Genomic DNA, 14,296 nt, shown 5'->3' with positions numbered 1-14,296 from the left:
AAATAAAGGTACGCAGAGTACTCGAGACCTATTTTGGTCTCGCACGGGTTTGGGGAAGTAGCTTAACTTAATAAGAATACAAAAAATAATTGTATTCCACTACAGTCAAATGTATAATCTCATTGCAGTTACATTTTGTTAAATGAAGATTACTTTATAGATTATACAATTTTCTGTACAAAGACACAATCTAACAAAATTAAGAGCCTACAAGCACCTCTACTCCAGAGACTTAACATCGTAAACGCTATCTTATCTCTATCTACTCTATCTAAATGAGTTACTCATTTTATCTCTTTGAAAAGCAGTTTGTGTTTAATAATAATAATAATAATAATAATATACATAAAAAAAACAAACTCAGATAAACTGCCTATTCTGTTGTTGCATAAGGGAAATGCATCAAACCATTATTAGGTCACTTTAACATTTATGTAGAAATCAATAATATACAGTCAGATCCATCAGTAGTTGGGCTGTGATACAAATGTTTGTAATCACAGAGGAGTTGAACAAAATGTGTGTGAATGTCAGGTCACAAGGTAAACTAACAGAAAATAATTTAATGTGAAATTTGGTATATTTTGTCTACCTCATTCAAAGGACAGTAGATGTACATTATTGTACAGTACAGTACTATGTTATGTTACTACTATTTGTACTACAAATACAAAAAAATCTACTGTTAATATTATTATTATTATAACAACAATAACAATAATAAGCCTATTTTCGTGCAATTTTAGTAAACTTAATTGGTTTGACTTAATTTCGAAAAATAACAGCGGGAATATAACGTTGTGTTTAACTTGACGTTCCAGCCGCTTAGTTTAATGGGAAATGTAGTTTAACATCGTCTTTACGCATACAGCGTTTTTGCCTCGCGCACAGAGGGCGTGGTTTGCCCAATGCTTCCGGTGTGTCGTCCAACATGGCTCCTGCCAGCCGGGTTGTGGTTGTATCTGCGCTCTCACTCTGTCTGTGCCGGCTCGTCTTTTCCACAGAGTATTTCTCAACTCTCACGTTTTTCAACAATGAGCTCCACAAACAAGGATGTAGTTCGCTGTCCGACTGGGAAGAATACGCGGCTGACTGCGGTAAAAAAAGAACCTTCTTCTATTAGTTTGCCACGTCCTCCTACAGCGAGCAGCGGCTGCTAACCTGTTTAGAAGCTAATGTCCGTATTTAATCATTTCTATCATAAAGTCCCAGTCACTGCTGCAGAGTCGAAATTTTGAAGCATAATTCCAGAATTACATCATGAATCTGCTGTTTCAGTATTAGAACACACTTGCCTTGTTACCTAAGTTAGACCAAAATGTTGCTTTAACAAATTATTTTGAAAGTGCATCAATACTAAAAAGTTGATCAAGCCTGCATGTTTTCTGTCGGTACCTGCAGCAATCACAGCTGATTGGTCAGGTCTGGTACTTAGTGGCTCTTGATTGGCTGTGCACACCTGACTTGGTTAATTAGCATTGGCTGGAGCAGGGGGAGTTGTAAAGTATGTAAGGAGGTGATCTCCAGGAGGAGGGGTTCTTGATCCAAACCTGTCCCTTATTTGGCCCTTCTATCGTAGCTTATACTGATGAGTTACATAAACATCCGTCCCACAAACACTTGTGATGAGTGCGGGAAATTAGCTGTGGAGAGTAAAATCATTTTTTATTTTTTGCACCATGCTGTCAACATCTTATAACTTTGGGTCTTCTGTGGAATGACTCACTTTTGGAGCCAGTCTGAATTGGTCATTGTAGGAACTGCGGGTTTTGGCATGTCCATTTTGGTATCATTTATCAGTGCTGGAGGTAACTTCTTGGGTTAAAAATAGCAAAAAGTGGTTAGAGGCCAACTTTTGTTTGTACGTGGGTCAAGAATTATGACTGCTCCTTTATTAAGGGTTTATCACAGTGCCAAAACTAATGTGATTTTTTTTTTTCAGCATATAAGTCGCAGGGCCCCCCCAAACTAGTAACAGTTACAAACGGAAAACAAAAGCAACATATTCTTCAGAAATATGGTAATATTTCTTTGAGAAAAGAAGGTATAGTGGACTTAAAGGCTGTGAATTATTTGTTGAGGTAAATGGATCTGGACTGAATGTTAGAAAGAGTTGTTTGCTTATGGAATAGCCTTTCTGATAATATTGTCATTTTACCAGATAGTTACACTATACATATAATATAATTTGTTATAATCTTTATTGACATGTTAAAACATAAAGGTGCACATACAACATGTACAAGGTTAGTCCATGCTAAATATAATCCATCCATCCATCCATCCATCCATCCATTTTCTTCTGCTTTATCCGGAGTTGGGTCGCAGGGGCAGCAGCTCAAGCAAAGCCGCCCAGACCTCCCAATCCACACACACCTCCCCCCAGCTCCTCCGGGGGAACCTCAAGGCGTTCCCAAGCCAGCCGAGAGATGTAGTCCCTCCAGCGTTTCCTGGGTCTTCCCCGGGGCCTCCTCCCAATGGGACGTGCCCGGAACACCTCTCCAGCGAGGCATCCAGGGGGCATCCGGAAAAGATGCCCGAGCCACCTCATCTGACTCCTTTCGATGTGGAGGAGCAGCGGCTCGACTCTGAGCTCCTCCCGAGTGGCCGAGCTCCTCACCCTATCTCTAAGGGAGCACCCAGCCACCCTGCGGAGGAAACTCATCTCGGCTGCTTGTACTCACGATCTCGTTCTTTCGGTCATGAGCCAAATCTCATGACCATAGGTGAGGATCGGAACGTAGATCGATCAGTAAATCGAGAGCTTTGCCCCCCTACTCAGCTCTCTTCACCACGATGGTCCAATACAGTGACCGCTTCACTGCAGATGCTGCACCGATCCGTCTATCGATCTCACGCTCCATCCGTCCCTCACTCGTGAACAAGACCCGAGATACTTAAACTCCTCCACTTGAGGCAAGGACACTCCACCGACCTGAAGAGGGCAAAGCACCTTTTTCCGGTTGAGAAACATGGCCTCGGATTTGGAGGTGCTGATTTTCATCCCGGACGCTTCACACTCAGCTGCAAACCGCCCCAGTGCACGCTGAAGGTCCTGATTTGACGAAGCCAACAGAACCACATCGTCTGCAAACAGCAGAGACGAGATTCTGTGGTTTCCAAGCCAGACCCCCTCTACACCCTGGCTGCGCCTAGAAATTCTGTCCATAAAAATAATGAACAGAACCGGTGACAAAGGGCAGCGAATGGTAGCAAAATGCTAGCTTTCCTGCCTTTTCTATTCCCAAACTGGTCCTCAGTGACCCATATGTGAGTTTTAGAGTACTGAATTGTCTTTCCAGGCCACCACTGTTGGCAACAGCTGAATCTAGCAGATTTTCTACAGTGCAGAGGCTTTCATTAAAGCCAAAACACCTCCCAGACACAAGAACAAACATTCTGATTCAGACATTCTGTGTCATATGGAACACATTTAGCAATGTGGAGGGTGATGTCGGTATCAGTTTCTCATTCAGTGTCTTAATGAATACAGCTCCCTCTAAAAAAAATAATTTTTGATGATCCTTTTGATTTTTTTAGTGATTTAAATCATACCAGCCCTGGTTTTATAATTAATTATGATGTTCGATACAACACCACCACTTCTCAATTGGTTGATTTTGTTATTTTATTTGTATGATGTATAACTTTCTTACACACTAATAAATTAATTATTATTATTTTAAGATTATAAAAAAGGAGTACTTTGTGCGATTAGGAATTCTAAGTTAATCATGTTATGTGGCAAATGCAGTCCAGTGGGAATTACGTTTTTATGTACTATCCTTTGCAGATCAAACAGGATCAGAAACCAGTTGGACTTCCTGTGGTTTGCTTGAGATGAGGGTGTGACAGTAACGTCACTGTGTTTTGTTTACAAGTTATTATATACATTTCCTTCCTGTGTAAAGGTTGTTTATGATTAATTTTTATTTTATATTTTTAATTTTGTCAGCACAAAGTTGTATGTAGAAGCTGCATATGGTGAATAATCATCAAACCACTTGGGTTCAGCTCTTATCACATGCAGTGTCAAGGTCCTTGTGCTGAAAATGTCAGTCTTCTACCACAAACACAGCGATTAAACTCAAGGATGATCTTTGTTCACAGGATTTGTTGCGACAAATGGATTAACCAGTTTGTCATCTGCTAATCTCTACTTTTAGTTTTATGCAGAGGCAATTCCCTCAAAACAACTAGTTGTCAAGTTGCAGTAAGAAGCGACACCTCCGATCATAATGGTGATGTTGAGTTTTGAATAGAAATGAAGTATCTTTAAAAATAACTGTTAGCAAGCTGACTTTGAGTATAAACCAGTGGTGGGCACACTTCCGATAATCCGATAACAGATAATTATCGAAGATAATGCTTTCATTATCGGATTATCTTTTTAGATAAATTTAAAAACAATCATCGGACTTATTATCTTCCGATGAATTACCGTCCGATAACTTTTAGAGCGATAACATACTAAACTAAGCTGAACAGTGAAAAACATTTTTAAAACTGTTAAAGCTGTTGAGACCTACCTGTTAAAAGTTTCCTAATAGGCATGTTGTTCTACCCTCTGCAAACAGAAACCACTCTATCATCTGTAAGCAAAGGAGAACTGGTGACCAAAAAAAAATGTCATTTCCTTTAACACCATATTAATATAATCGCAATGTCACCAAGTCATCCAGAGGCATACATGTTTAACTTTTGGTTCAAATTTTAACCACTCATTTTAGACAAGCTATTTAAAATTAATGTCATGTCTGAAGTTTATAAAGTGAAAATATCAGATATATGTTTTCGTTTTAAAGTAATGTGCTAATTTTTAAGGTTTTGTGAGCACGTGCTGTGCCAGGCAGCAATGCATTATGGGTAGCATAAGGTAATCTCATGACAGGACAAATGACAGACACGCTGTTCAGGGTCCACAGATAACAGCATTAAACTCTAGTGCCTAAAACTCTCGTGAATATATTCTCTGGGTTTATAGACGTTAGTGTATTTGCGTTTGTTAAATTCCACGCATCTTAAATGTAGCAGACACGGATTATCTGGAATTTTGTTTGACATTTTTTCAAGGCCGCTACTGCCATCTACTGGCCAGGAGTGTTCATGGCAGTATTAAACGTCTGGGTACATGGCTGCTCTCAAAGTGTTGGTATTGTCCATTGTCCAGGTGCTTTTTGTGTGCATATATTTGTTAACTTTGTATTCTAAAACTACGGTTAGAAGTAATTCCGACTCCTTATCGGTCCACACGGATGAGGTTGGCGCCATGTTTTTAGTTTTTGTGGAAGTGACGACAAGAGAATAAGGCTCCTGATTGGATAGAATTTTAATCAGTACCGCCACCCAGAGGTTTGGCAGACTAATTACAACACATTTATACGGTTCGATGTGGATGGATTTTTTTTTTTAAACGATGTAGTGTGGATGAAGTTTTTTCCCCAAACTGAAAGGGTAAGATATTCGGTTTTACAAATACCCGACAACGTGTGTACATGGCCTTATGTCTGTGAAAGGCACTATATAAATAAATTTACTTACTTACTTACTAATATTGAGTGCATGTTTTACAACATCATAAAAGTTTTAAAACATGCAATTGCGATGACACTTCCAGGGCTCCGTAAAAATGCCTGTTTTTACAAATAAACATGGAATATTTTACAAAAGCACATTTATCTTTAAACCAACACACGACACACATCACATTAACGTGTTGGTTTACATAATGGATTACTGAACCAATCACTGTTTAGCACTTTTACCCAGAATGCTTTGCGGTCTGTGTTTGTTACAAAACCTCAGAATTAGTGCCTTATTCAACATTAAAAGATATATGTTATATTTTAACTTTGTACAAATGACAGAATTGACATTAATGGAGTTATTCTATCAGTATTTTCAAAAAACCATAAGTTAGTATGACTTTATTTTTCAAGACCTCCGCCTGACCGGAGTGTTGAAATTGATAGAGAGCTGGCCTTATGGCTGCTCTCGGTCTGTCACTGTGGTGAGAGCACTGTTGTAAACAAGAGCTTCCAGCAGGGGCAGAATGTTGAAAGAAAAATGATTATGATTAGTAAAGAGTTGATTTTGTGGGTGCTTGCAGGATTTGTCTGTGCTGCTTCCTGCAGGGGGCAGTATGGTCAAACATTCTTCTTTATTCTTTAGGTCTTTTACCGCTTTTGTGTTAAAAATCAATTTCAGCTGTTTAACTGCAAATGTCCCATAGACAACACCAGAATTTATCGGTTATTGATTATCTGTAACTTCCGATACATTTTTGGGTGGTTTATCGGTTTATCTTTATCAAAGATAACTTTTCAGTTATCTTATTATCTGTTATCGAAGTTAATTTTTTGGTTATCTGTGCCCACCACTGGTATAAACATAGATGCAAGACTGACTGCTCAGGTGAGCCTCTGTTTTGATGAAGTTAAAGAGTTTTGATGTAGATAATGCAGTGTTAAAATGCTCTTAAAATATAATAACAAAACAATTATTTTAGACACTTCATCACTTCTGAGACCGACCCCTCCCTTTACACACAATATAGCATCCTGCTGTTCCGTTGCTCCATCTGTGCAAGTGTTCAGTTACAAATGGTGTGCAGTCAATGTATGTACTCGTGTGTGTACTTGACCTGAGATTTTTGCAAATTTCTTAAAAATAATAATAATAATAATAAATCACATGTACATAAGTATTCACAGTGCAGCCGGTCTGCTCTGTGTAAGCCTGATCCCATCAGATCTCAGAAGCTAAGCAGTGCAGGATCTGGTTAGTACCTGGATGGGAGACCTCTTTGGAACACCAGTGGTTGTGTGTGTTTCTCTGGGTAAAACTGGAGTTGCGTCAGGAAGGGCATCCGGTGTAAAACGCCTGCCAAATACTAATGGGGATCTGGCTGTATCCGCTGTGGCGACCCCAGACATAAATGGAAGTAGCCGAATCGGCGACCACAACATCATAAGTATTCCCAGCCTTTGCTATGAAGCTCGAGATTGATATCAGGTGCCTCCTGTTTCCACTTATCATCCTTGAGATGTTTGTGCAGCTTAATTGGAGTCCACCTGGTGTAAAATTCAGTTGATTGGACATGATTTGGAAAGACACACACCTGTCTATATATAAAGTCCCACAGTTGACAGAACATGTCAGAGCACAAACCAAGCATGAAGTCAAAGGAATCATCTGTAGACCTCTGAGACAGGATTGTCTCAAGGCACAAATCTCTGGAAGGGCACAAAACCATTTCTGCTGATTTGAAGGTCCCAATGAGCACAGTGGCCTCCAACATCTGTAAATGGAAGTGGTTCAGATCCATCAGGACTCTTCCTAGAGCTGCCACCAGTCTAAACTGAGCGATTGGAGGAGAGGGGCCTTAGTCAGGGAGGTGACCAAAAACCCAGTGGTCACTCTGTCAGAGCTCCAGCATTCCTCTGTGGAGAGAGGAGAACCTTTCAGAAGGACAACTACCTCTGCAGCAATCTACCAATCAGGCCTGTATGGTAGAGTGGCCAGACAGAAGCCACTCCTTAGTAAAAGGCACATGGCAGCCCACCTGGAGTTTGACAAAAGGCACCCGAAGGACTGTCAGACCAGGAGAAACAAAATTCTCTGGTCTGATGAGACAAAGCTTGAACTCTTTGGTGTGAATGACAGGTGTCATGTTTGGAGGAAACCAGGCACCATCCCTACAGGGAAGCATGGTGGTGGCAGCATCATGCTGTGGGGATGTTTTTCAGCAGCAGGAACTGGGAGACTAGTCAGGATTGAGGGAAAGATGAATGCAGCAACGTACAGGGACATCCTGGATGAAAACCTGCTCCAGAGCGCTCTTGACCTCAGACAGGGTGACGGTTCATCGTTCAGCAGGACAATGACCCTCAACACACAGCCAAGATATCAAAGGAGTGGCTTCAGGACAACTCTGTGAATGTCCTTGAGTGGCCCAGCCAGAGCCCAGACCTGAATCTGACTGAATGATGGGGATTTTATGACTTGTTACCATTTATTTAATTAATCATTGCCTGCTTACATGATATTCAATGTAATCAAAAGTAGTCTGAGTTAAGTTTCTGCTTCTTGTGAAATGAACTGTATCAACTATCTGTTATCTGTGTGATGTGGGAGTGAAACCAGCCACAAGATTGAAAGAATGTGTCTTAGCTGATTTGTTAAAGGATTCTACATTTATTATTGTCTGAATTATATTCTTTTATACTTACTTTTATACTTACTCATTCAATCATATTAATTATGTACCCATTCATATATGCTGCATTTAAGCTAAATGATTGCTCAGCCACATTGATGAACTAAAGGTTGTTTCAGGACTCTGTTGACATCTAAACTTAACTGCTTACTCCCTTCTTTCAGTTTCACAGGAAACCGTAACTCACAAGCAACCGTTCACCCCTCCCTTCCCCAAACGCAATGTACCCTAATGCTACGTTGTATTGTTTATGATTTTTTTTCTTTCCTAATAAAAGAGCAAGCGCGGGGGGGGGCGCAGAGAGGAGCAGGAGAAGCAAGGTTGGTCTTAGTTTTGTACGCTCTCTCCGAAGCTTCTCCCCTTTGCGCAAAGCTCACAAAAGAGATCTCTGTCTAATGTTGTCTCTTTTTATGTGATTGTGCTTTGAGAAACTGTGTTTTGCAGGATACGATCTCAGGCACAGTTTAAGTGCCAGGTCCAGTTAGGGCAACGGACCTGACACTGAACATCTCTGGAGAGATCTGAAAATGTCTGTGCACCGACGCTCCCCATCCAACCTGATGGAGCTTGAGAGGTGCTGCAAAGAGGAATGGACACAACTGTCCAAAGATAATTGCACCAAGCTTGTAGCATCATTTTCAAGAAGACTTGAGGATGTAAGTGCTGTCAAAGGTGCATCAACAAAGTATTGAACAAAAGGTGTGAATACTTAAATACATGTGATTTGTTAGCTTTTATTTTTAATAAATTTGCAAAAATAAAAAACAAAACAAAACCCTTTTTTCATGTTGTTATTATGGGGTGTTGTGAGTAGAATTTTGAGGGGAAAAAATGAATTTACCCCATTTAGGAATAAGGCTGTGACATAACAAAATGTGAAAAAGTGAAGTGCTGTGAATACTGTCTGGATGCACTGTAAGTTCTTGACAGTATTGCACAATCATCTTATGATATGAAACTTGACATAATCCATCTCTGTGAATTTTTTTTTTCTTTTTGTTCCGTCAGTCACTGCTGAAGAATTGTACAAACATTAAAAATAATTCCACATATTAAACCTTTTTTTAATTGCCTCATATGGCTTGCAATATGTACAGATGGAAAAAAAAAACAGTTTGGTGCTTTCAGTAGGGCTTTATCTAATTATTTTAATTCAAGTTTCCATGTTTTTTATTTAAAATATATCATGAGTAAAATATGTTATAAGTTTGTTCAAATTCTTACTGTAATTTCATGTTTTTATTTTTGATAATGCTCAGACTATAGGGCTTGGATTTTTCTCATATATAATCTATGGCATTATGGATTCTCAAAGTAATTGGCAGTTTGCATTCACTGGCATTGGTAGCTGTGCAATCTCAAAATTGACATTTTGAGATTGCCCATTCAGATTGTAATTAGAGCGCACCCTAGTCAGCCGCTACTACGTAGTAAGTAAAGTGTGATGCTTGCTACCTGACCAGAGTACCACGTGAACTGCGAAAATAAGGGCTCCGGTGAGTGGGTTGTAATTAAATATTTAAGGCTGACCGTGTGTGTTTGTGCACATACGCTTTCAACATAAGGGCCCCAGTGACCTCCCCCTTGGTGCCCCCAGTCACCATAGCAAGTTTGGTGTGGATTGCTTAATTACCGTGGCTGTACATAGTGAACACACACATGAGGTCAGCTTTATATATTTGATTTTTTTTTTCTTTAGCCTAATTGAATTGAAGACCACAAAGCATTTCCTGTATTAGAATTGACCTACACTGTGTAAAATAAATATTGTTTAAAAATAAATTTTTTCAATTTACCTAAAAAAGAGTAGTCTTCTCTTTGGCCTCCAAAGCTTGTTCGTAGCTTTGGAGGCCAGGCTGGGCGAATTGGAGACTCGGCTCCGCACCTTGGAAAATCCTACAGCTAGGCAGGCCCCTGTAGTTGGTGCGGACCAAGGTAGCTTAGTCGCCGTGAGCTGTCCCCCAGCAGATCCCGAGCAGCCGGGAAAGCAGGCCGGCTGGGTGACTGTGGGGAAGAAGCATAGTTCTAAACAGAAGCCCCCTGTACACCACCAACCCGTTCACATCTTTAACCGTTTTTCCCCACTCGGCACCACACCCGCCGAGTAACAAACTCTGGTTATTGGCGACTCTGTTTTGAGAAATGTGAAGTTAGCGACACCAGCAACCATAGTCAAATGTCTTCCGGGGGCCAGAGCAGGCGACATTGAAGGAAATTTGAAACTGTTGGCTAAGGCTAAACGTAAATTTGGTAAGATTGTAATTCACGTCGGCAGTAATGACACCCGGTTACGCCAATCAGAGGTCCCTAAAATTAATATTGAATCGGTGTGTAACTTTGCAAAAACAATGTCAGACTCTGTAGTTTTCTCTGGGCCCCTCCCCAATCAGACCGGGAGTGACATGTTTAGCCGCATGTTCTCCTTGAATTGCTGGCTGTCTGAGTGGTGTCCAAAAAATGAGGTGGGCTGCATAGATAATTGGCAAAGCTTCTGGGGAAAACCTGGTCTTGTTAGGAGAGACGGCATCCATCCCACTTTGGATGGAGCAGCTCTCATCTCTAGAAATCTGGCCAGTTTTATTAAACCCTCCAAATCGTGACTGTCCAGGGTTGGGACCAGGAAGCAGAGTTGTAGTCTTACACAATTCATTTGAAAGCTTGACTCTTAGTCCTGTCCATCCAAATTGGAAGTCTCAAAAAACAGTTTTATTTGTTATTATCTATTGTCCACCTGGTCATTACTGTGAGTTTCTCTGTGAATGTTCAGACCATTTGTCTGACTTAGTGCTTAGCTCAGATAAGATAATTATAGTGGGTGATTTTAACATCCACATAGATGCTAAGAATGACAGCCTCAACACTGCATTTAATCTATTATTAGGTTCAGTTGGCTTTGCTCAAAATGTAAATGAGCCCACCCACCTTTTTAACCTCACTTTAGATCTTGTTCTGACATATAGCATAGAAATTGAAGACTTAACAGTAATCCCTGAAAACCCCCTGTTGTCTGATCATTTCTTAATAACATTTACATTTACTTGAATGGACTACCCAGCAGTGGGGAATAAGATTCATTACAGTAGAAGTCTTTCTGAAAGCGCTGTAGCTAGGTTTAAGGATATGATTCCTTCTTTGTTATGTTCTTCAATGCCATATACCAACACAGTGCAGAGGAGCTACCTAAACTCTGTGAGTGAGATAGATTATCTCGTCAGTAGCTTTACATCCTCATTGAGCACAACTTTGGATGCTGTAGTTCCTCTGAAAAAGAGAGCCTTAAATCAGAAATGCTTGACTCCGTGGTATAACCCACAAACTCGCAGCTTAAAGGTGCTGTTGGTAGCTGGATGAGAGTTGAGCTGCAGGTCGGTCTAAACATATTTTTCTTTTTACTACCTTATGCTGCATGTATACATTGTACACTGTAGGAGCCTCCTATCGTGACCCCAGTCTGAGTCAAAAAGGGCTTGTTTGTAAGGCGTAGTCCGCAGAGATTGGCCAGGTTTCTGACCCGATGGCGAACTAGAGAAGGAGCAGGCCTTAAGCGTATTGAGCCTACCTGAACAGAGAGTACCTCTCCTGCCAGGCTGGTAGGGGGCTCTTTGCAGCCCACCAAAATTCTCCCAGTGTACCCACATCACCCATTGCCTCTGCCATCCACACACACCCCACGGACTCTCCTGTGCACTTACCTCCCTCTGGAACCCGGTCAAATCCAGGCAGGGCTTTGAACTATGTGTGTGTGACTGGGCTGCTGTTTTCTGGAGTTGCCTTTTGCTCTGTTGCTGGACTTTTGATGTACTGCAATTCATTGAGCGGAACGTGGACTTTGCCGACTTGGTCTTCGGAGTGAGATTGCATCAGAATTTTGGCTCTCTGTTGGGACTGTTTACACAGAGACTGCTACCTGCTGCTTTGGACTTGAACTAACAGTCTTTTTCAAGACTTTTTTACTTTTTTACCTTTTTACTTTTTTTTAACTTTTTTTACTGTGCTCCAACGCCTAAGGAAGACCTCTAACGGTCGAAACATCGCGACGGAGCACTTTTATCAGCTAACTTTCATCAGCGTTGGCAAGCTAACTAGCTTGCTAATGCTTTCGTTTTTTTTTTTTTTAGCACTGTTGTCGTGCGTTATCTGTGCTGCTCCACAGCGTGTTTAGTCGATTTTTATTTTATTTTAGCACCGTTGTCGTGCGTTCGCTGTTGTCGTGCGTTGCCTGTGCTGCTTCATGGCCTGTTTGGTGCCTTGATTGGGGCACTCCTTCTGCTGAATCACCTCTAAATTATTTACACATTATTCACTTTGTGTGTTATTAGGAATCCGCTAGGTTGCGTAGCTACTAGCTCTTAGCCGATTTAGCATGGTGGCTTCTCCTGTCTCTCCCGTACTTTTCTGCTCTGGGTGTGAAATGTTTAGTTATTCCTCGGCCTCCTTTAGCAGTAACGGTACTTGTAATAAGTGCAGCTTATTCGTAGCTTTGGAGGCCAGGCTGGGCGAATTGGAGACTCGGCTCCGCACCGTGGAAAATTCTACAGCTAGCCAGGCCCCTGTAGTGGGTGCGGACCAAGGTAGCTTAGCCGCCGTTAGTTTCCCTCTGGCAGATCCCGGGCAGTCGGAAAAGCAGGCTGACTGGGTGACTGTGAGGAGGAAGCGTAGCCCTAAACAGAAGCCCCGTGTACACCGTCAACCCGTTCACATCTCTAACTGTTTTTCCCCACTCGACGATACACTCGCCGAGGATCAAACTCTGGTTATTGGCGACTCTGTTTTGAGAAATGTGAAGTTAGCGACACCAGCAACCATTGTCAATTGTCTTCCGGGGGCCAGAGCAGGCGACATCGAAGGACATTTGAAATTGCTGGCTAAGGCTAAGCGTAAATTTGGTAAGATTGTAATTCACGTCGGCAGTAATGACACTCGGTTACGCCAATCGGAGGTTACTAAAATTAACATTAAATCGGTGTGTAACTTTGCAAAAACAATGTCGGACTCTGTTGTTTTCTCTGGGCCCCTCCCCAATCAGACCGGGAGTGACATGTTTAGCCGCATGTTCTCCTTGAATTGCTGGCTGTCTGAGTGGTGTCCAAAAAATGAGGTGGGCTTCATTGATAATTGGCAAAGCTTCTGGGGAAAACCTGGTCTTGTTAGGAGAGACGGCATCCATCCCACTTTAGATGGAGCAGCTCTCATTTCTAGAAATCTGGCCAATTTTCTTAAATCCTCCAAACTGTGACTGTCCAGCGTTGGGACCAGGAGGCAGAGCTGTGGTCTTATACACCTCTCTGCAGCTTCTCTCCCCCTGCCATCCCCTCATTACCCCATCCCCGTAGAGACGGTGCCTGCTCCCAGACCACCAATAACCAGCAAAAATCTATTTAAGCATAAAAATTCAAAAAGAAAAAATAATATAGCACCTTCAATTGCACCACAGACTAAAACAGTTAAATGTGGTCTATTAAACATTAGGTCTCTCTCTTCTAAGTCCCTGTTGGTAAATGATATAATAATTGATCAACGTATTGATTTATTCTGCCTAACAGAAACCTGGTTACAGCAGGATGAATATGTTAGTGTAAATGAGTCAACACCCCCGAGTCACACTAACTGTCAGAATGCTCGTAGCACGGGCCGTGGCGGAGGATTAGCAGCAATCTTCCATTCCAGCTTATTAATTAATCAAAAACCTAGACAGAGCTTTAATTCATTTGAAAGCTTGTCTCTTAGTCTTGTCCATCCAAATTGGAAGTCCCAAAAACCAGTTTTATTTGTTATTATCTATCGTCCACCTGGTTGTTACTGTGAGTTTCTCTGTGAATTTTCAGACCTTTTGTCTGACTTAGTGCTTAGCTCAGATAAGATAATTATAGTGGGCGATTTTAACATCCACACAGATGCTGAGAATGACAGCCTCAACACTGCATTTAATCTATTATTAGACTCTATCGGCTTTGCTCAAAAAGTAAATGAGTCCACCCACCACTTTAATCATATCTTAGATCTTGTTCTGACTTATGGTATGGAAATAGAAGACTTAACAGTATTCCCTGAAAACTCCCTTCTGTCTGATCATTTTTT

The 14,296-nt window shown here is 41.2% G+C and overlaps 1 protein-coding gene across 1 annotated transcript in view; it reads left to right on the top strand.

The window, feature by feature from the left end:
• The first annotated feature begins 924 nt into the window (after positions 1 to 924).
• The window catches only part of ttc13 (tetratricopeptide repeat domain 13), a 117,861-nt gene continuing 104,489 nt past the window's right edge, over positions 925 to 14,296 (top strand). The window contains exon 1 of the mRNA XM_034162263.1: positions 925 to 1,097. Within this exon, the coding sequence (XP_034018154.1) occupies positions 932 to 1,097 (166 nt within the window). The 5' untranslated portion in view covers positions 925 to 931. The remainder of the gene's footprint in view (positions 1,098 to 14,296) is intronic.

Source organism: Thalassophryne amazonica, chromosome 21 (genome assembly GCF_902500255.1).
Source record: "Thalassophryne amazonica chromosome 21, fThaAma1.1, whole genome shotgun sequence".
Taxonomy (NCBI): domain Eukaryota; kingdom Metazoa; phylum Chordata; class Actinopteri; order Batrachoidiformes; family Batrachoididae; genus Thalassophryne; species Thalassophryne amazonica.
This window is presented reverse-complemented; position numbering and strand designations above follow the sequence as displayed.